This window comes from Microplitis demolitor, chromosome 2 (assembly GCF_026212275.2).
Source record: "Microplitis demolitor isolate Queensland-Clemson2020A chromosome 2, iyMicDemo2.1a, whole genome shotgun sequence".
NCBI classification, from domain to species: domain Eukaryota; kingdom Metazoa; phylum Arthropoda; class Insecta; order Hymenoptera; family Braconidae; genus Microplitis; species Microplitis demolitor.
The window spans coordinates 110,059-134,648 of NC_068546.1; the positions used below are offsets into that span (position 1 = coordinate 110,059).

General features: G+C 30.5%; 1 protein-coding gene across 2 annotated transcripts in view; it reads left to right on the plus strand.

Annotated features, from left to right (window-relative positions):
- LOC103578526 (carbonic anhydrase-related protein 10) overlaps nt 1-23,719 on the plus strand; it is a 40,888-nt gene extending 17,169 nt beyond the window's left edge. Inside the window, exons 2-10 of one of the 2 annotated variants that reach the window (XM_014439784.2) lie at nt 3,554-3,601; nt 10,182-10,318; nt 12,310-12,501; nt 16,493-16,588; nt 18,989-19,055; nt 21,725-21,879; nt 22,161-22,286; nt 23,154-23,202; nt 23,289-23,719. In XM_014439784.2, the coding sequence (XP_014295270.1) occupies nt 3,554-3,601; nt 10,182-10,318; nt 12,310-12,501; nt 16,493-16,588; nt 18,989-19,055; nt 21,725-21,879; nt 22,161-22,286; nt 23,154-23,202; nt 23,289-23,350 (932 nt within the window). In that variant the 3' untranslated portion in view covers nt 23,351-23,719. The remainder of the gene's footprint in view (nt 1-3,553; nt 3,602-10,181; nt 10,319-12,309; nt 12,502-16,492; nt 16,589-18,988; nt 19,056-21,724; nt 21,880-22,160; nt 22,287-23,153; nt 23,203-23,288) is intronic. The other variant, XM_014439785.2, reaches the window with a different exon arrangement.
- The last annotated feature ends 871 nt before the right edge of the window (nt 23,720-24,590 follow it).

A 24,590-nucleotide genomic window follows, 5' to 3' on the forward strand; every position in this document is an offset into this window, starting at 1 on the left:
GTGACGTTAATCGAATTTCTTAATCGTTTCTTGTTTTTCGTTTCTCACTCTTGTGTTCTCACAACGAGTTTTCTATTCGAGTACTCAATCATCCCCTAATTCCTTTCGCCTTTCGGCTTGTTCTCTCTCAGGCATTGGGACTTTGGTTCACGTCGACAAGGGATCCAAACGGCTTCAAGAGCCCTTGAAGTAAACAAAAGTGGAAATGGGGTAAATAAAAAGCAACTCTCTCTCTTTCTCTCTCTATTTCTTTACAGTCACTCGCGAACTCACACTTACACTACTACAACTTCTACTGACTTCTTACTCCTCGTTTGCTATTCTTCGTATATACTTTGTATTCTTTAGTCTTCATGCGCATGCACATCATCCCCTTGAGTGTACACAAGACGTTAGTTTTTTTTTTTTTTTTTTCTACCATAAGGGCACGATCAACAAAAGACCGTGTGCCAACAAAAACTTTATTAAAAATATTTTCTACTTTTTCTAAACAAAATAACTTTTTTTTTTTCTATATATAGATTGGTTGTAACGAAAATGTCAAGACATCGGATGTAAAGTATATTGAAAGTAAGTCTTGATCGGGTGATTGCTGAAGTGAAACAGGTACTTTGTTCTCTAAAGAATATTAGACAGCAGACTGGTTGTCGGTGGTAAAATAAACCAAAGTAAAAAAGTATAGATCTTTGGAGATGGTGGACACTTGAGTAGAATAGACGCGTAGTGTAGCCTATCTTTGTTGCAACAAGAAAGTCAAATAAGAGCAAGTAGTCCCAGTTGAGTTTGTAGTAGTGACGGACGACTTGACTTGTATGCGGGTTGAATCGTAAACCGGAGGTACTACTTGTTCTCCCTTTCTTTTATTCTTTAGCCTCAAGGCTAGACCTTATCCTTCTTATCCACCTTATCCACTGTCTCTATCATTCACCAACCAACCAACCAACTTGGTTTCTTCTTTAAATTACATTTGGCTACTCGTTTCGCGACTCTCATTCTCTCTACCTTCTCGACCCTCTCGACTCATCCTCTTTATTTTTCGCTTTTCACTTTCTCTTCACAAGTCTCTCTCTCTCTCTCTCTCTCTCTCTTTTTTTTTTATTTTCTTTGAAATTTTTTTTTTTTTTACTTTTTCTTCTTTTGAAACCCACTTGGAGAACTCGTTTACCAGGAACCACTCTCGGGTCCATCTATCTACTTCCTTCTGTTAATTTCAGGACGACTCGTCTACTAGAGAAAAATCTAACCAACCTGCAACTTTCAAGATTTTATTTTTTACCACTTTTTATTTCTTCTTTTTCCTTTTTTTTAGTTTTTTACTTGTTTAGTTAACTATACCAGTATCGCCATTTTGCTTGTTTTAAAAAAACTAATCTTGTCTTTTTAAAATTTTTATACTATGAGTTCCTTTTAGAGTTAAGCTTATTTGTGGTTGTTTTTTAAACAGTCACCATTTTTCTTCAGCTCATCTCTTACATCAATCTACTAACATTTCTTTTAAAATTCTTTAAAACGATTTTTAAGTAAAAGTATTTCTTTGGTCAAAAATTTTTGCAGCAATCACTCAATCTCTTATTTAAACAATATTTTTAAATCCATGTATCTATATTATATGAATGATTAAATTAAAAAAAAAAAAATAAGCAATATAGACATGACTCTAATTATCTGTTTGTTGAAGGAAAAATGATTTATTAAAATAAATAAATAAATTAGTATGATAAATAATGAGATAATATATCGTAAAAGCAGATATTAATTTGTAAATGTGATTTCGGAACATCTCGAGTATTCGATCGAATGGGTTCGTTTAAAACTATCGTAGTCCAATCGACTGTAAAATCTCAATTCGTTCAACTGTAATTGTTCGCTTTTGTTCCTCGGTATATACAGTTGTTTTAAAACTCCCTGTCTATTCACCTTTTGTTTTGTTGTTCGCTTATTTTTATTACATTTTACTCATGAAATTACTCACTTACCTATTACTACACTATTTAAATTATTTAATTATAAAGTTTGAGAAAATAATAATTATAATACATGAGAAATTCGTCGGAACAAATATAATCGATCGATATTGTTGTGTATGTATATTTTTTCTAGGAGTTATTTGCATACCGACATTTATTATATTTTTATAATGGAGTTTTAAATTACTGGGTGATTTTAAGTTAATCGTAAATCATGATCATAGTAAATAATAATATGGTTATGTTTCATTTATTTCTATAGATAAAACCATAATGTTTTGAATAAAATAAACGGGTGAAAATCGATGCAACACAAACTGATTACATTATATTCACTTACTTATTTAGAACTGAAAAGTTTTATAATTTGATGCAATTAGCCGATGGCGGAGGGCGCGGCGTAACTACCGAGATAGTCACATGTGGGTCGGGTCAACTCTCATGCTACCAGACGCAGTTTAATGATTCAAAACACGCGACATTTATATGTCTCATTTTTATTTTATTTTCATTTTTCATTATATTTCTTTCAAACTTTTATTTTTTTAATTTCATCAACAATTTTTGATACTATCTGCTGGTAAATATTTTAATAATAGATATATAAGTTTAAATTAAGGTATTTTTTATATATTTATATTATGATTAAGCGGATCTCAAAAATTTTAATTATTATACATAAATATACAGATATAATGTTACTTTATCATATAGATAACCATACATGATCATATGTAAATTTATATCTGATTACACATGAACATATATATGATGATATCTGAGAGTTTTTTTTCGCAGAAATCTACAAATATATATCATTAATTACATATATATTTTGTAATAAATTATAAAAATGATAAATTAACAGATAAAAATTAATTCCGTTTTCTCTGGTTTTATAATTCAAATTTCCGGGGTAAATCCTTTAAATATATAAACAGCGTTAATGCTCACTAAATCTCAATTGGTAATCAATGAATTTAAATTTAATATAAATTTAATGGTATTTTTGTTAAAAATTATATAAATAAAAATAAAATATATATATATCGAAATGACAAAGATCCGAGTGTATCGTCGAGAATGCATCGAAACTCGAAGACACTGTGGCATATCTATCTGACGTTATTCCGGTATGTTTAACATGCCAAGTAGCTCTTAGTGGCTTTACACACACTACAAGCATACGAATTCCAACCAGTTCAGCCCTTTGTTATCGATTAATAACTCATCAGTCACGAGATAACTTAACTATTATTTTTATTTTTAATAAATTTACTAGTATATATTTTAGATAACGTAAACAATGGAAGAAAATATATATACGCACGTATATTTACTGAATTTTTTTGTTTTTATATTTTTTTCCGCGTGGTACTATTCCATTTAACGATAAGAAACATTCTGCTACGCATAAATATTAGCATTTGACTCTCTCGGAGTACAAAAGTATAATTGTGATGAAAAAAAGAATCTAAATATTAATATTAAATAATTAAATTGTAATAATGATAATAGTTGTGATAAAAAGAAAAAAAGGAATAAAAATTATAGGGGATAATTAACTTTTATCGTTTAATTTTCAGAGTCCGAAGCCAGCTGGGAAGAATGGTGGACCTACGATGGTATTTCTGGTAAGTCCACAGTTATTTAATAGACTTAATAATTACACTAATCGATAATTCAATATAATTGTTAATAAGAGATTTAAATACTACATTATTAGATTATCAATAACCCGAAAACGAAAAAAAAAAAAAAAAAAAAAAAAAAAAAAAAATATATATATATATATATTAATAATAATTGCATTGAAGTAATTAATATTTAAGTTAAATTAAATACTAAAGTAAGGGTATAAATAATTTCAAAAAAAGAAGAAAAAAAGTCTTTAGTAAGTTAATTTCAGGCAAGCATGAATTTTTATCGCTGGCTTTAGCAACACCCGGTACAACGTTCACCTTGGAAAAGTTATTACTGATTTTGAGTTGGTTCTAGTCAGGTGGTAGGTTTTTAGGGTCTAGAGTTTAGTTTCATATTCTTGGCAGATGGTCTACTCTGTTGTTTTACAACCAATAAGCCTTTCAAATTTACTTTTAGGACAGTTTTTTTTTTTTTTTTTTTTTTTTTTTTTTTTTTTTTTTATAGATTTGTAATATATTGAAATATAAATACTACGCGAATTTTTTAATTAAATTTTTATTCTGACAATTAAATGAATATTTTACGTAGCATAACTTTTTCGCGGGCTCCAGTTTATTTCAATACGCTTTTAAATTGGACGTATATATGATTTTAAATATAAACTTGACAATAGACGAATTCATGATAATTATTTAATAATAAAATTTTTATAAATATCCTTTTAATTAAATAAATTTAATTTTTTTATGGAAAACTTTGGTATTAAAATTATAAATAACTAATTTTATGGGAAGATGAATTTTTATTTGTCAAACAAGTAATTATATATAAAGTATATAATCTGGATAAATATAATATGGTGACACTGGTGAAGAAGACGGTTAAGTAATTTATTTATAATATAATAAGCACTGGCAGTGAGAGTATATATGATGGGATGAGAATTAAACCCCGACACAAAAGTTTAAGTTGAGAATCAGCAGGCACTGAGCATTTGAGTCTCCGAGCAGTCTTTCGCGAGTTGCTTTTCCTATCCCAGGCGGAATTAAGAAAACGGAATAAACATGCAAATGCAACCTGGGCCACTTTCCATCTTTATCACTTCTCGCTGAATACAAGTGGGCCAACTTAAGACCGCCATTGGGAATAAAATATACTAAAATAAAATAACAAAAAATAATAGTAAATAACAAATAATAGTTTTTTATTATTATTTATATTTGTTATGCTAAAGTTTTAATTTAAATAACTTACGAATTATCAAAAAATAATTTTTTTTAACAAATTTAATTCTATATAAATTTAACAATACTCATATTAATTTTTATTTTTAAATCTAAATTCTAACTAAACTATGGAAAATATTATTAAAATATATAAAAATATAATTTTTTCATAAAATTAAATAGCTTAAACGCAATTTAAATTTAATTTATTAAAGAAATAAATTTCTGCTGAATTTATAATTAAAATGTTTTCTAATAAAATAATTAAGTAAAAATAATATTAGATTGTTAAATGTAAAAAAAACTCGTTAAAATTAATGAATTATTTATAATTGAATAATAATGAATAATTCATATATTTTAAAAATTCATTCGTTATGGAAATGAATTAAGAATAAAATAATAAATAACAAAAATAAAATTTAAGTAACTCAATTATTTATCAGTTAATCCATTAATGGAAAGAAATTATTATCAACTTTTATGATGATGAATAATTATAAATTTATTGAACTGGATTAAAAGTGATATTGATTTAATTGATGAGTAAGTAATTAATTAAAAAGTCTGTGGTAGTTAAAAATAAATTCCATAGTAAAATCTATCGGTCGTGTATTTAAAATAAAAAAATAAAAAAATTTAAATAAAATTATAAAAGTAATAATATGATTAAGCAACAGGCTATCGTGATATGAATTTAGTTGTCGGAAAATATATTTTCCGTGACGATGGTGGCGTCGGTGTCCAGTCGGTTATCCGGTAGCACGTAACGAGACACGAGAAGGTGCGGTAGAATTATTAAGACTGAGAGTTAGAGGAGTAAGAGGAATAAAACCGGGTCTTATACAAGCGCACAGATTAAATGAAATTATTTAAATGCTGTAATTTAACATCCTGGCCAGTGTACACCACCGGACGATGGTTTGGTCTCAGTCCTTTCCCAGTACTTTTTCCCAGTCATTTTGACCGTTGTCATTGTCGTTGTCGTTGTCGGAACGTCGTCATGTCCTACTGGCTCTCTTAGGTGTTAAGCATGCATGTATGCATAGAATATGTTTCCGTAAAAGCAAATGCTGAAGAGCTACCAGTATGACGGTTTCTGTTGAATGCTATATGCTTTTACCTTCATTTTACAACGTGAGTACGCATAAATTATACAATACTCTATATACCTTGTACAGACGTACTCAAGCTTAATTCATGTTGACCATACGAATCCTACCAACAGTTAAATAATTTTTTAATTCATTTTGACTTTAATCAAATTAATTATTTAAAAAAAAAAAAAAAAAAAAAAAAAAACACATTTTTTAAAATTTAAATTATGCCCTGAATTTGAGACATAAAGTACAGAGCTATAATTACATATGTCCAATTAAAAATAATTTATAATTTGATTAATGTATTTTGTAAAATAAAACCTATTAGTATTAATATCGAATGTAACTTGAGAGGCGAAATGTCCAATGATACGGTATATATATTTGGATAACGGATTTAGCGCGTAATTGGGACTACAGGAGCAATTACCTTAGTTAATTAACAAATTTACAGGGAACTACATATCGCGAGGATGGAACGTGTAAATCCGCGGGACGAGACACATTCATACACATTTATACACACATACATGTAAAATATATATGTAGAGGTCTATAGATACATAACATAGGTGATAAAGTAGAAGAGAGATAGGGTTATCGTTATCGTAGTTCGATAACAAGGTGATCCGCAACGCGCAACACGAATTGCATTTCGAAATTCGATTTGGACACTCGCGAGCGACATAATATTTTTTAGCCCTCGATTCGAACAATCGACAAATTTACCCGCTGAAAATCCATTATACATGAGCTTTACACTCATCTGCTGACAATAAATTTTAAAACTCAAACTATATCTCGTCATTAACGAATTACAATTAATTATTTTACAAATCCTTTATACCCAAATGCATTCATCAGATAACAATAAAATATACTTTTTTTTTAAAATTTACCTAACAATTCTAGCAATCCATCATTAAATTCGTCAGCTTTATTTTTCATCACCACTCGATTTTCAGTGGGAAGGGAAGAAAATTAAAAAAATAATGAGAAATTTTAATGATGGATTTAGGGAGTTGGGAAGATTATCATAACATTGTTTTAATATAGTTGATAGTTGATAGTGGATCGTAGTTGTCTATCAAGTGGAATAATATCACACTAGTCAAGCAAACTCTAGCTAGTACGCGTTAAATGGCCCAAGGATTAGTGTCAGGCACAATGATCCTCGTTCGACGTCGTTAACGTTGTCATGCTTAAAATTAATTATAGTTGTCCAATTAATTACCACTGTGGTTAAGAAAACGGATTAACAAGTCTCATATCTACAAATTTATATTATTTTTTTTATAAAATTATTATCAAAATATCGAATAATCGAGGTTAGTTAAATAATTTTATGACAAAATACAGGATGATAATAATAATAGTAAATAAATAAATATATATGTATAAAAAAAAAAAAAAAAAAAAAAAAAAAAAAAAAAGTTTGGTTTCTCTGAAGGGGTTTGTGCTCGTTAATGACACACCGTGAACGAAATATATATATATTTCACAAGCTGTCTCTCTTTATTTATATAGGCCGGGACAAAAGTTTATCCGTTTGGGGGTCAGGTGGTTGAAACTCATCCTCGCGATCAGTTTATTGCGATATCAGTAAGAAAATAAAAATAAAATGAAAGTATGAAATTTGAATAGAGTAAAATAATATAGGTATCAAGGCTCGTGACTTAAATAATTGTATGAGAAAAAAATAATAATAAAAATAAAAAGGGATATAAATAAATAAAAGATTTTTGAAACTAAATAAAAAGTAAAAGTAAAGTGGAATGACAAAGAGTGTACAGGATTTCATGAATGTGTTGATATTGTTTGTAAAATAAATAAAATGAAAAGGGAGCGAGTGATATGATAGAGCTGTGAGTGGACAATAGTTATACGAGAACCCGACGGTCCTCTGAAACATCCGGTCCGGGCTTGATTGGAGAAACACTGAAATGTATTCATGTATGCATATGAATTCAGGACGATAGGCTGGGTTGTGAAACGGGCGCGCGAAACGCTATCACCTAGATACCGAGATGTCTGCTGACTCTAAAGCTCCGGATTGAAAAACATCTTAATTGGACTTGGCGCCCATCCTACCGACTACAGTTATATAGACATTCTCAGTAAAGAGGCTAGAGAGGGTAGAGAGGGTAGAGAGGATAGAGAGGACACTTCCAATCTGACTACGCTACATCTTTATTCTAATGTCATCATCATCAATAACCAGTTTAAAAGCTTCAACCTCCAACCAATCAAGAAATAGAGGAGTGAACAAGTGGAGAAGTGGAGAAGTGGTCTTCAGATCTGAGCGAAAATTCTTATCATCATCCTTTCTCTTATTCCTTATAAATTACAATCTCGCTGTCGGATCCAAAGACGGATAATTAAACCGGTTGTCCAAAGAGACAGCTCCGAGACGATTGATTCTAAAGAATCGCTTTTAAATTCCGTCAGAGAAATACGTCAAAAAATAATACCCTTATTATTTATTCACACTAATGATTTAATAATAATAATAATAATAATAATAATAATAATAAAATTAGTGATTAATAATGTGTGTTACTAAAATATGCAAATGAAATGTTAAAATTTAACTTGTCACCCAAAAATTATAATGTAATTAGTTTATTAGTGAAAATGATTAAATTATCAGAATAGTGATTGGTAAATTTTATAAATTGATAATTCATATGCTGATGTGTTGTTGGATTATTGACAATACACATGAGTAAAAACAAATATAGCCTAGACTAAGGTCAAATTCTAAATGAAAATGAGATTATGGATTTAGCTAGGAAACACCATTACGAGAGAATGGACGTAATTAAACGTTCATATATTATTATAGATGCATTGTATATTCTCCAGAGTAATACTCCTAAACCAACAGAAACACCACAGCCGTACGTTTATCGCTTGCTAATTTTTAATTATACTAACGTGCGCTGAATCTAAATTCAATCTGATAAATATATATATATATATATATATTCTCTATATTCTCTATTCACTAGTCATCTAGTCAGTATTTATCATTATTTTACTAAATTTCTGCCCAAGGCGCTACTACCGTAATCACCCAAAGTTTATAATTATTATATAAATAAATTTACTTTACTAAAATAGTTGATTTTTTTTAGCGGCTATGAAAATGAAAGTCTTTGTAGCTGTAGTCCTCCTAACGGTTATTTTTTAAAACCACGCTCGTGAAAAAAGCTAATTATAAAATTTATATTTTTAAATATTGTCAACTGATGACTTTCATTACTGCACGTATATTGCTTTATTATAGAACCGTCGAAATAAAAGAAAATAAAAGAAAAGTCAATGAAAATACTGGAACCTTGGAGATATAAATTATCCCGTTCGACAGTCAACGACATGATATATTTCTAAAGCAAACGCTTGCTTTTAGTTATTTTTATTATTATTTTTTTTTTTTTTAATCTGCACTAGAAAATGAAGCATATTTATCAGTTGCCGTAAAAATATTTTTTTCTTTAATATTTCTTTTTATATGACTTATCGATAGTAAAACTATTGATTTTAAAAACACTGAAGATATAGCTCAAGTCAAAAGTTTTACTGTTGCTATAGAAAAATAATTAGATAAATAATTTATATTTTCTTTAAGAGTTTATTATTAAGTTTTAATGTACTTATAAAACATCAAGATAAAATAACTCTGTGTTCAAGTGTTAGAATAAATTAAATACTTTTAATTATATAGCTTGTTATTTATTTACTGTTTTTTGTTTTTTTTTTTTTTAAATCTCAAAGTTATTAAAGATTAATTTGAAAAAATAATAGTGATAATAATAATAAAAAAAAAAAAAAAAAAAGTTGAATTTGTAAAAGAAGAAAACTCATTAAGACCTTGAGTTTTCCGTATCAATTTTAGAAGAGATAAAGTTAAATTTATCAAGCACAAGTCCAGAAAACGCGAATGAAATGATGAGGATTGAAGATAAAAAAATGAGAAAATTTCATGAATCTCTGGTAGAAAAAAAAAAATTAGAAAAGTTTTTTTTTTTTTTAAATAATATTAACTCCCCGGTGTCCAAGAGGTGTCGAAAAATTCTTTTTAGTCAATTGGAAAAGTTGAAATTGTAAAAATTTGAAATTTTCTTTGCTGTCTTACAAAGTATACCGAACTTGACTCTCAACTTGTAAATATTTTCCCATGAATATACTTTATATGTATATGTATACAATAATAATAATGAAAGTGAATTATTTTGTTTAAGGTCCTTCATTCTGGGGTTTAATAAATCCGCAGTGGTCTCTGTGCAGCAAAGGAAGACGACAAAGTCCCATCAACATTGAGCCAGACAAGTTGCTTTTCGATCCTCACCTTAGGCCAGTCCAGGTGGACAAACATAAAGTAATTTATCAATCCCATATATATATTATCCAACGTCCATAAAACTATTTCACTGTTGGTAGCCTCGTGTGTGTCTTATGGGAATACCCGTCACACTCCAAGATCTTGTTTTTAAAAATACTTAAAAGAAAAAAAAACTTTTTAATTCGAAACATCTTACTAAGAAAGTTGATAAGATCACGTCGTAAGAAGATATCAAACTTTTATTTAAAGTTTATACTTTTTCACCATTATATATAATTCAAACGAAACTGTCGAAAATTTAATATTTAAAAGGACTTTTAATAACTTGACATCCACTTATAAATCTATTTAACCCTTAACTAGTTTGTTAAAAAATTCAGCAACGTCATTACGCCATCAGCAATTTCATCATAGAGTATGTTAATTTTATGAGCCTATTACACGATCGTTCGTCAAACAAACCGACCAACAAAGAGGCTCAAGTTAATTTTTTATTACCACGAGAGGTCAACAACAGTCATTTGACAATCGATATAATAAAATATTAATTTAATTATAATTATAATAATTAATAATTAATTAAAAAATTAAAAGCAAAATAAAATAATAAATTATAAGCATTTATTTATAATAGGAAGCTCGCGACACATGACCCGTTTAAAATTATCCGGATGTCCCCGAGCGATGAAAGACACCAGGATGAATAGTGACAAAGGAAACATTCTCCCGCAGATGTTCACCCAGCCAGTACGCACTGTTTTAAACTCTTGATGCATCTCGGTGCTTTCCGGGGCTTTTTTTTAAAATTTTTTTTCCATCCTCCCTCATCCGTTAACTCTACCATCTACAACTAACCTCCGGGGTTTTTTTCATTCTTAAACGTTCGCGTGAACCCCATTGTCCTATTCTTTTTACAATTCGCGATTCTCATTTCTTTTAGATAAAAAAAAAACACAAGTTTTAACAAAAAATGAAACAGAAAAATAAAAGAAACAGGAAGACGGTATTCGGAAGTGCCCCGTCAGCCCACAGAAGCTCAACCACATCCTGGCTGACGACGTAGTTGGGGGGTTAATCGTGACTACGACGTAGGGCTAAATTTATACCCCCTCTTTTCTGTTCAGTTAAAACTTTGGCACTTAAATTAAACAATAGAACGAACTCATTTGCGCGTCTCTTTACTCTCTTTGCCTTTAGAGAAACTCAAGTCGTTTCCGCTGACTATGTCTTTTCTTCTTTCTTGCATCATATCTGACTTGTACCCATTTATTTTTTACTATTTTCACCATTTGTACTTTACTATTCATTGTTATTTGGAAAATTTTATTTATTTCACTTGTTGACTTATTTTAAACAATAGGCCAACTATCGACAGCAGCTATACAAATTTTAAAGGCAGTTAATAAATTATAAAATGAAAAATAAATATAATAAGAGGGTGTGAAGAAAAACAAAAAATTAATTGCGGTAAAATAGGCTAGAGCTTGAAAATTTGCTGACGTGTCTCTCTGCCCCTAGTTGCCTTAGTCGCCTTAGTCGCCCCAGTCCAATCCGCACTGAGGTTACCTCATTATTTCTAACTGATGATGTCATAATTCACATTCGCGAGACGTACAAGAAAATGGACTTCTCTCACCAGTCGCCTCGTTTTCATCGCTTGCTTCCAGCTCGGTACCTTCACCCACCTTCAGCCATCTACAACCACCTACAGCCATTTTCAACTCACTATCATAGTCTATACTGTTGGCAACCAACTCAACCAACTCAACCAATTCAACGAACGAACGTTCCTTTTGTAGTTGTAGTAGTACCAACGCCATTCTGTCCAATTAAATCCCTAATCAATTACCCTAACAGTTCCGAGAGCACCCGAGAGCTTCGTTTTTGTCAGTCAAAAAACCACTTAATTCTACTCTTTAAGCCACAAAAACACATTTAACTAAATTTAACAATGATTAACTTGAATTTTGATAAACTTGTCACATTTTTCCTTTCCTAATCATTTAATTTGTTATTTATAATTTAAGGTTGCTGGATATCTACACAATACTGGACAATTTTTAGTATTCAAAGCTGATAAGGACGCAAAGACACGGGTAAACATTACTGGTGGACCACTCGCGTATCACTATCAGTTTGAAGAAATTTATATTCATTATGGGATGACAAATGAACATGGATCTGAGCATCAAGTTAATAATTATGCTTTTCCAGCAGAGGTAATTATAAATTTAAACATTTTAATATTTTAAATTAAATTACAATAGAATGAAATTGAAATATAATTATTATTTGCTCAAGAAATTTTTACCAGAGTATTCAATAAATCGAGTAAATTTATTTTAAAATCTATAGAATTCATTAAAACGAATGTATGAATTGGATTTATTTCTAATATCAATATGTACAGTGGAAATAGTTATTTAATAACAGATTGATTTGAAGCTTACTCAAGTTAATCAAAATTTCGACTATGTTATTTGTAATTTGAATTGTAAAAGGGAATATAATAGGACATAGGACAGTAGACAGTAGAGATACTCTGGAGAGGTTGATCGTGAATATGATGGTGAAGCTGAGAGTGGTGAGCTTATGATGTAGAAACACACAAGAGGATCATGACATATATGTGAGTGTACGGAACTCAGAGACACTCAAGCGAATCTAATTCATTATCGATGTACTTGAAGGACGGTTTGCTTTGATGCCAGAGACCGAGCATCGAGTACCACTAAATGGAGGAGTAGTCGTGGCCATTTCTCTCCCTCTAACTGATTAGGATCTCATCTCTATACATATATATCTCTATACCAGAGAGTACTGTAGTATTGAACTAAGCCAAAAGGGCTCGATTATCCGATTAATCTTCCACTAGAACTGTCCCAGAGATATTTTCCATAGTCTTCATTATCATTAGACCGCAATAGGGAACAATTTCATCAAAACTTGATGGCCAGTAAAAGGAATTCGACTGACAGGATAACCACACACAAGTACTATAACCCAGTACCTTCGGTACTCTACTAGTATTGTGCTGTTACTCTAATAACTCTCTAGTAACTCTCTAGTTACTCTAGTTACTCTAGTAGTATTGAGCATTGGTATTTGCTTTCTATCTAACAGTAGACACCAGCGTGTATCGTCAGGTGTCCACTAATGGCCAAACAGTACCGTGATACGAGTGGGATTCATTGGTCTGTAGGATCTACGAGAGGTGTGTAAATTGACAGGTATAATTGGAGCAATTTGCCTGAGGGACCATTTAAATGTTTCTACTATCTCTGTCATTTCGATGATCGTCTTTATCATCTTTGATTGTCTTAATTCATCAGCATAATTGTATCTAAATACTTAAACTTGTTATATATATATAGTCATCTTCACCAAAGTTTATTTCTTAATTGAAAATAATTATTAAATTGTTTGAATCCCATCGGATGATTGAAATATATTCGGTCACTTGGAAATTGTTGATTTAAAATCCACCCTCACAACTTTGGTTATCATTTAATCTGTTAATAATTCCACCGAAAATGCCGATCCTAAAATATCTAGTACTAAATTGAAATATCTTAAATATCTATATTATTAATTAAATGTTTATAAATTTATCTCAAGTATTATTTGGAGATTTATCAATTAAAGTAAATTTAAAAAATAATAATTGTGGGTCTAACCTAAACGCAAATTTACTTAATTATTCCAGTTAGGCGCGCGCGTGTGTAGTGGCTGCACAACCCCGTAATTGTAGTGGTCGTTTATAGTTGAACGACCCTCGTCGCGATGCGATTGTCTGTCGTTCTCAAGTATCCTCTTATTCCACTTCTCGCTTTCGCTCTTGCATTCACTTTTAAAGACAACTAAAAATTTATACTATTTATTATTAAAACTAATAAACATGACAACATGAGTTACTTTAATTTTTAAATTACTTGACAAAATTACATATAAAATAATTCCGTTTACATGGATTTATATTCTGTAGAATATCACAGACCGCCCCTTTTGAGAGTAGGTGATCCTTCCGACTATATACTCTAGATGACCGGTTAATATAGAGCTGGCCAGCAGTCTAGCAGTTCAACAGTTCAACAGTAGAGAAGCACTAGGCTGCTAGAGCTAGTAAGGCTGGAAAGGGGGTTGATTACGGTCGTATATCTATCATAGGAGAATAGAGTATTGTGCCAGAAATCGTGATGGCATGCCCATATGCCACGGATGCAGCTTCTGACATGCCAATTATTCTTGACTCGATGATACAAGAGAGGCATTACACTCAGTATTACAGGCAGTGCTCAGATTAGATGACATTTTACTGACCAAAGGGCTAATAATCCCTAATATTAATAATCATAAATAATTTATTTATTTAATGATAATAACATATATATATAAATGTATAAATGTATAAGCTCCTTGGCGTGTTGAGTTTACTCGATGAAAGCTATCTGTGAATAAGGAATAATGTAAATATAGGTGAAACTAGAAACCAAAACTTACCCTTAGCAGTATATAGTATATAGTATATTGTTGCAACTTGCTTAGGCGTTCATGTTTCTAAACTATTCTAGGGGATTTGTTAGTGGCTTTTCTAGAGTATATTCAACCGCAATGTAATCATTGTCATTTTCAACTGTTATTATTATTATTATTAATTTACTAAATTTTTTTTTTATTTTTTGATTAAACAAATTTTAGAAAGTTTATAAAAGACAGAAGTAGAGAAAAATGTATTGTAAATCAAAGAAAATAATAAACGCACGTGAGGTGATTGAGTAAACAAAATAACGTTGTACAACGTAACAAACCATCACTTTATCCCTTTTTTGCATCCCTACTCACGTTTTTTACTAGTTTTATACAAGAGAAATGACAGTGGACAATTGAGAACCGGAACGAAAATCCCGGACACTGTCGAGCACCATTGACTTTCCAATCGCTCCCAACTCATTCCGATAGTTTCAAAAAATTTTCAAAATCAAATATATAGTGAGTTTGAGTTTACTCTTGGCACTTTAATTCCTGAGTTATTTTTCCTCCACCTGCTAACCTTTTTCCAACTATTTACATACTTTATTATTCTCATACGTTAACCGTCCCATCATACTATATTATTGGAGTTATTTCAAAAAATGAAACTTTATGGTAATAAGAATTTAATGAAAATATTTAGTATATATATATATATGGAATTTGAAATTTGTTAAAAGATAGGAATTTACAAAACTGTCATTATCGATTATTAACATGCCAAACGAGCTTTAAAATTTAATGCTGAATTCCCTGGGTCTCTTGTGGATTATAATTTCCAAGCGTCCATGAAACAAATGTAGATATATATATTTAGTAAGGAAATTCTTTAGAGCATACCCAGCAGCAACATTATACCTCTCGGGATTTTTAGTTCTTCATTTCTTTATATATTTTTTCATCCCGCATTCTGACAGTTGAGAACGCGAAAAGGCGTCACTACAATCGACGTTTCGTCTGCCCAAGGGAATCTTTCTGTTATCTGAGGGGTGACTACTGTAGTGCCGTTGGGCTCTGCTTATATACACATCTAGAAAAAAATAAAAAAGAAAAAAAAAAAGTTTAGTTCCGTTTCATGATAGGAAATGTTCTCTTTGATCAGATATTCAGCCGGGCCACGATAGAACCAAAGATTGAAATATTTATCTTGATAATGCCCGTATTTTTTTGCTCATTCCCGTCAAATTTTCGCCTCGTTATACATTTTAAATAAAGGAGGTAATAAAAATAGACTGTGTAAGGAGTTATAATTATTATACAGAAATATAGTGTGTTGTCGTCGTCGTCGTCGTCGTTGATACTGTGAAGGAATCTCGTTTCAGTAGTTCTTGTCTTACTTTGATCAGACCCAGTAGATTTAGTCTCATCCTCTTGTTTCCTTACTCTTAAAACGTATACCAAAGAGATTGGTGCTGGTGATGGTGCTGGTGGGTGTCTTTGAAGCATGCCTCGTCGCATCCCTGGTATTTCATCCATCCCAGCAAGGGTCTCTCAGTCTTATCCTCTTATCCTCTCATCCTCTCATACTCGATCCCGGTTCAACTCTCTCTACTCTTTTTGGATGCCCACAAAGTGCCAATAATTTATTATATTTATGCTATATCTCATTCCTTTCCTCTTTACTAATACTCAATAGTATACTGTTACATATTATTATTGTCTATTGTTATATTATTACAGATTCAAGTATACGGATTCAATGCTGAACTTTATCACAATATGAGTGAAGCACAACACAAAAGCCAAGGTTTGGTTGCTATTTCATTGATGGTTCAGGTATGTATTCATTTTATTTTTCAATTCAAAACGCAATCCATACAACCGTTTTATATATTATAATTATAAATATTTTTATTTTAATTGTGTGTAATAAACTTTTTTGATGCCGAATATAACAATGCACTGGACCTATACCGGTTATTTTTTTACAGTGTGATATTTGACCAAAAAAAAAATAATAATAATAGTCATTGAAACTCGGTTAAATTTACATAGTTACAAAAGTTTTAACGTAAGAGTGTGTACATGAGAATCTACTGGAAGGTTTAATCAAACCTGGGAAGCTCCTAAATTGACAATTATATCAGTAATTAAGGTGTACTCTATCTATACCTTGTCTCTTATAGTCTGCCTCTGAAATTCTCTAGTCTTAATGCGATGATATACCTAGTATCATCATATATATGATAGCTCTTAAAACTACTGCAAGTTAAACTAAAAGTTATTTCAAAGTTACGTATATGTATATTAAATATTGTTAATTTATTTAATATTTATTTTAAAATTAAAAGTGTAAAGTTTCAAAAGGATATTAATATGCATAATAATGATGAGAAAACGACAATGTGGTGATGATTATCATCTGAAAGCAATTATTTCTCAAGGGTAAAGATGATTAAAGCTCAATAGATAAAACCATGTGGTTATGCGATGCAGCTGAGGTAGCTGAGGTAGCTGAGGTACCGTCAGCAGGAGAATCTGCGTAACGGTTTGCATGAAGAAGAAGAGTATATATACGATATACAAGAGCAAAAGCACTGTGTGGTTTTGCTGGGAATAAATTCTCAAGTTTCCGAAGAGATGTAGAAGCTGTAGAAGCTGTAGAAGCTGTAGAAGCCTCCTTGCTCCCTCATGTTCGTTGGCTTTTCACCTACTACCCCCTTCTTTTTATCTCTTTCTCTTTCTCTTTCTCTTTCTCTTGTATCTTTAACAGTATCTATATCTGAAGGTATCTTCCTCTTGAAAACTGGTTATAACTTTTAAGTCAAAAAGGCTGATGTGTATATGAGTAACAATACATCAGAAGTACCGATCCTATAAGGCTAGAAATAGAGCTCAAAAGTTTATAGAAAGTGTTAGAGGACACGTATAAACAGAGACACAGGATACATGGATAGCTTTTACTTTGTAGCACATCACCACCATTGCAACCATCACCACCACCACCACAAACTCTCTTATACACTTTTGAATATTCTCCAAGCTGTTTATAGTTTTAGTTTAAAGGCATTTTCAAAGCAAAGGAGATGAAACTTACTCACTTGTATCAACTAAATGCTACTGAGTTATCCAGAACTACCAAAATTTTATTTAACTTCTGTATTAATGCTGTAGATTTTTAAATTTTACAATTGGCAATTTCCACTCAAACAGTTTTTAAATAAAAGTTATTGTTAAATAGATAAAAATATGGACAGTATTAATAATGACATAATGAGATATAGTGAAATTAAAGTGGTGGTTATAATGACACCTTAATCAAGAGTCATATAAAAGCTTAATTTGAGAAACTGAAAATTAATAAATAAAGTCTCCAACATCATCTCTCACTAAATATAAATTTAACTACAGCCCCTGGGGATTTTAATGATGAGATGGGAATATAATTTTAACTGGAGGTTGCTTTTTAATAGTTTACTACGACGACGCCACTTTAAAGAAATATTTTCTCGTTTATTTTAAGAGATTGAGTAAAAGATGCGGTATGTATTCAAAAAGTCATAAATCCATTGAAAAAGAAAAACTTTATTTCTTTTCATAAATTTCGTGATGGAAAACTTTTCTTTCTTAAGTATATACTCCATTCTTGTTCTTCTTTTTACATTTTTTTTTTCTTTTTTATTTATTTCTCAGCTCTTTCTCATCGTCTTTTCTCACCTCTGGCGCGAGCTTTCTCTTCTTGAGTCCTTAACAGGTGCTCGATCTCTCGATGAATGGATGAATCGTAAAGGAGCTCTACAAAGCTGCTCTGACTACTGTAATTCAGACGAATTACACTCTTGAGATTCAAGCTCATGCTACCGTTTACTTTCTCACTCACCGGGACTAGACATCCACCGAGAGCTAAATGAGCAAGAGCTCCCGAGATGCTGTCATTCAACAAAACTTTTGATACTAACACAAGATAGATCGATCAAATTCTCTAACTACGGGGAATTACTAGCTAAAATACCCTCAATGGACAACTAATTTTTTATCAATAATTATTATTATTTTCACCTGAACAATTTATTTTTTTTTTCTCTCATACAGAATAAAACATTTTTAATAATTTATGTAAATTATTAAGTGAACTAATAAATGTTTTTGTTTGCTAGAACATTAAGCAGAACAAATAATCAATAAAAATCAAATTAGGGTTGATGATAGTTTTCTTCTTTGTTTTTTTTGTTTTAGCTCGGTGACTCACCAAATCAAGAACTACGAATAATAACCAGTGTATTCAATAGCGTACAATATCGATGTAAGTATACACAATTATATTTATATTAAAAAAAAAAAGTAGAAAAGATAAATAAGAGGCAACAATAAAATTACTAGAGGGTAAATTTGTACAGGTTGTGAAAAAATAAAAAAATAAAAAAGTGGGTCATCGAGAAAGGATGACGACTGACACTAATTCATGTATAATTTGTCCCAAAATGAAAAGTCTCGGATAAAAGAACGTGTGGTAACTGTTGAAAAGAGGGAAGGTAGAAAAAATAAAAAAAAAGAAAAAATAATTCAGAGCGCAATTAGTAACGGTTTTCCAAAAGCCTGAGGATCTCTGACTTTTCTCCCAGCTTTAAGAGTAATGCCACATCTGATGAATACGTAGTTCACGGGCCAGATAACACGTCGCGTCGCGTTGCGCATATCCAGTACACACTCTCTGTAGGGCCGCACACAACCCCCGAGAGCAACGAGAGCGAATGATAAATAAAATACCACCAGAAAAATAACATTTGAACAAAAATATAAAAAGATGATGAAGTTGTGAATCTACCATTTGCCTGAAGATGAATGTAACAACCTGTTTTTTTGTTCATTTAAATATAAAAACAAAATTTAAAAAAAAAACTAGATGATGAGTGACTTTCTTTACCTAACAAATTACTCTGTGTACCAAAGTCTTTATTTGATAAAATGTTACTTTTTATGACTGAGAAATGCTTTTACGATGGAGAAGAATTTTTTTTTTTTTGTTTTCATTGATACTTTTTTTAGAAATTATATTATACAGTGAATGACTTTTTGCAGTGAATTTATTTGTTTTTATTTGGTTATATCATGAATTTTAATCAATACTGCCTTTCCACTGTTTTACTTATACGGGGTGAAGTAAAACAAAACAAAAGAAAAAAAAAAGAAAAAAGGAAAAAAAAAGTTGTGAGAGAGTCCTGACACCGTCATAAATCACGAGACAATGGAAAATGTCGTGCCAAGAGGGTGTGACACGAATCTAAGTATTCCATTGTTGCATAAGTATACACGGCAAGTGGCAAGTGGAAAACAGAATTCGCAGTATAGTAACAGTGCCGTCCTCTCTTCGTCCTCTCAAATTGAAAAGGTGGGAAATTTGAATTTATTACCCACGCAGCATAGGCCAAGGGTGGCATTTCCGACCAGTATCGACACCAAGCTCTCGAGTTTGCGTCAAGTATGCGCTAGCTACCCAAAATCTATTTACTTATACCTATGCGTCGTTGGTCCTCTAATGCACCATTCGTTCCTCCATTCCTCTTTCCAATCCTCTTACCCTCTCACTCTCTCACCCTCTTCCTGTTACCAAATTCTGATAATAGATGAAATATTTCATCGTACGGTCTTGCATCGACATACTGAAAATTATGTTTTATCGGTTATTTCGTTGCTATTTTACCCCTCTTCCATCATCTTCAGTCATTTCTCGAGTATCAAAAAAAATATAAACATTTAATCACCATAACAATAATGCCTGAGAATATATAAACTCATTTTGCTTCAAGTGCTTGAAAAAAAGTAATCGTCTTATTCACAGAGTAATCTCTGACATTAGACGCGGTAATAAAAAACTTTAAAGTTTATTATTATTATTATTATTATTATCATCAGGATGTCTATCATGATTGTGATTATCGCAGCGGGTGGTTTAACCATTAGCGTCGGTCAATTTTCCTAAAAGCACTTGTTGTAAATTCTTAGCGGTATGACCTTATCCCTTTTAAAATAACCAGCTAGCGACAAATGCCAAGAGCATAATGTTTTATCAGAGCGTTAAAAAAAAAATGAAAAAAAAAAAAAAAAAAAAAATGAAATTACAATCTTGGGAATGAGAAAGAGTAGAGTCACGAAATAGTGTAAAGAATTTGTGAGTGACGGCATTTGTGTGTCTCTCAGTAATTCATGCTCTTCTACCGCCTCACGAGTGCCTGGAAGAAAGTTAATGCGTCTCATTAATCATACGAGCATCTCTCATATCCCTCTGAACCCTCCAACCCCTAAAACTATATTCTGTACAATCCTACCCACCCACACTAGATAGTAACGTCAGTTGATATTTCTCCGTCGACGGGTTCTCTGCTGGTTATTATTTGTCATTTCCGTTCCTTCCTCGTTTTAATGTTACAACCTTTCCTTCCCTCAATATATATATATATATCTTTTTGATAATATTAAAACAAGTTATTTAAATATTATGTATATAAGTACTGAGGACTCTGGACTATCGTAAAAGTGAGGAAAGGATATATATACCAACGAAGTTTCTTGACTAGTTACATTAGGTTAGATCGAGCTAACTCAACTATCAAACCGCCTTCTAAGAACCTGGTTTAGTTAGACAGCCTAGAGTTTGTAGATCTATAGTCTATATTTTATGTAGAGCAACACAAGACTTGGATAGGATACTCTGGTACCGCAACTTGAAAACCTTTACCTGCAAATGTTTACGTTGGTTATAAGATACTGGATCTCTGTTTTACAACTCCCTTTAGATTCTCAGAGTTATGTTTACCACCCGAATTATGTCGGTTGAACTTAAGATTTAAATGTGTACCTTCAAATAATTGTATGTTTATTTATTTACTGGCAATTATTTTATTTTTATAATTAATTGAAAAGTAAATAAGATATATATTAATCGATTTTTGTAAATAATAATTATGATTTTAGCTCAAAAAGCTCCAGTTGGTCATCTGTCCCTTAAAGAACTGCTACCGGATACTGAGGGATATATGACATATGAGGGAAGCACAACACATCCGGGATGTTGGGAAACGACGGTCTGGCTCATCGTCAACAAACCCATCTATATGAGTGCTCAAGAGGTAAAACGGCTATTTCTACTACCTCCTACCTGCTAACTCATATATTATTCAACAGTTTTACTTGTAGTTGTTGCTGTATGTTGTTCCTGCTGCTGTTGTTGCTTTAAATTATTTTTAGCGTAACAATTTTCTTAACCATAATTTACAAAAGTTAGTCAACATTTTTCAAACACCGGTACAACTATTTAATGCTTCTTGCACGTGTGGTGTTACTTTCACTCTTTTTTAAATTAATTTATATAATGTACTTATTCAGTACTATTTTATTTGTTTTATCTAAGCTTTACGCATTAAGAAGACTGATGCAAGGAACTAAAGATATACCAAAAGCACCGCTTGGAAATAACGGAAGGCCGATTCAACTTCTCCATCATAGAACCATACGGACAAATATCGATTTTCGTAAAGTAAGATATAACATTTATAATATATATATATATTATCCGATTGGGTGAAAGAGGCTTTAAAAAGTTTTACTAATTTTAATATGACAAGTAAATAATATATTGTCTGTTACTTTTAGATAACTGAATATTTAAATATACATCAAAGTTTATCAAAGTATTAATTACATTAATATTTAATTAAATATTTATTAAAAGGATAATAAACCTTTAAAAGTTTTGAACCATTCGAGAGTTTCATTGGTTTCCTTTGCATCAATGCCCTTGGCAAGCTTACGGTTTAAATAAAAAATGGCATTATAATATTTTTGTAGCTGGAAAATTTATTAAATCCTTTGATTAATTGAAACACTCTCAAGCTCAACAGAATACTTTGTTCTTAAATACGAGATATATTCAATTTTAATTACTTAATTACCATTACAATAACTTGTAATACAACTTGTTGATAATTAATAACTTTGTAATTGATTAATTAATTAACTTGTATTAAAATTTATATTTTTTACTATGATAAATTTATTAAACTTTTAAATTGACCAACTATAATTTGTTAACTCAATTTATAAATTAAAAAACAAATTATTTCGACAGCTGGAAGTTTAAATTAAAGTAATAAACTAATTTGTAAAGCAATCAATGACGTTTTTGTCATCGATTTCAATCAGCTTCCGTAAATGGGTTCAGTGTCATATATATGCATATATATGCATTTATAAATTGTCACGTATTGTTGGACTCGTAAAATGTTTACATATGTCGCAATAAATAAAATAATTTTCCATTACTGGACAATTGATAATTATTTTTATTAAAATTACAAATATTTTAAAATTTTTATTATTTTATATTTTTCTTTTTGTTTTACAGGCACCAGACGCTAAATGTCCATCCATGGTACCAAACACCCATTACAGAGGTAACCCATACCCTTTTCCATTATTTTAATTTAATAAAATAAAAATGTTAAATGATAAGGAATAATTTCGATTTAAATTTAAAAAGACGAATTTTTTTTTGCAGCAAACACATGGTCTGATGGAACAATAAGTCGAAATTCTCTCTGAACATTTAAAATATCAAAATAAAATGAATAATTCTAAATAAAAAAGAAGCAATTTTGCTAACAAAAAATACAAAAGGCTTTAGTGCACGTTCTTTGTCCAGAACGTAACGCTAAAAAAAATTATTAAACATTATTATCAAAAAAATAAAAAAAAATAAATACATAACACAAATCAATAATCAGAGCTTTACGTGTTTCGATAAATTCCCTATTTATTTTATTTTCAAATAAAAACGATGAAAAGATGTGGCGTTAATTGCAAGAACAATAATGATTTTTAAAAATAAAATTGACAGATTTGTCGATTGTTTTCTAGACGAATAATGTAATCCGTAAGGATATAATAAAATTTATAAACTGAAAGGTGTGTCGGTAAAAAAACAAAAAAAAAAAAAAAAAAAAAAAAAAATTAACAGCTTTGATAAATTGACAAGAAAGTTTTGAACCCTGACAAAAAAAAAATCGAGACATTTAAAAAAAAAATGTAAACTAGACCAAGAGTGAATATTAAATTGGTAATGTAGTTTAGCTAAAGGAGAAATCCTTACGCTTTTGTATATAATTTATCGATAGGCGAATAAAATTAAATGAAAATATGAATTTAGACAAAATGTATAGTAATAAAAATAAAATTGTATATTATAAAACGTAACAACATTTAAAATGTAATAATTGTGGTTAACGAATATTGATAACAATAAATATATTATATTGTAATTTTAAGAAAAATAATTTATTTTCCCATCTGTTATAAATAAAAATATAATAAGAGTTAGAGTAAGAATAAGAAAAAGATTAAAATCAAATAAACGAGTTAGTAATACGTTGATTAATTTCCCCCAATGTTATAGAACCAGTATGTAATTTGTCTGGTTCTCAAGGGGTAACAGTCTAAAGGATAATTCCTTGGGCTAAAATTATAGGGGAAAATAGGGGTATGTAGGGGTATGTAGGGGTATGTAGGGGTATGTAGGGGTATGGTTTGCCACGATAGTCTACTTTAATTCGACGGAGGAGAATTACAGGATTACGAGCATACAAATCTCGATGCATATCTTAAAAGTACCTTCTTTACAGCTAATTTTAAGAATAAAAATAAAAATATAAATTTCCTAGCAAAGGTAAGAACTGAAATAATTCAACTACTGTTAAAACTTAGATATTTCAGTGGCTTTTTTTATTATAATAAAAAAAAATGAAAGAAAAATATAACGGTAGTGGTGGTAGTATAAGTTAAAGTA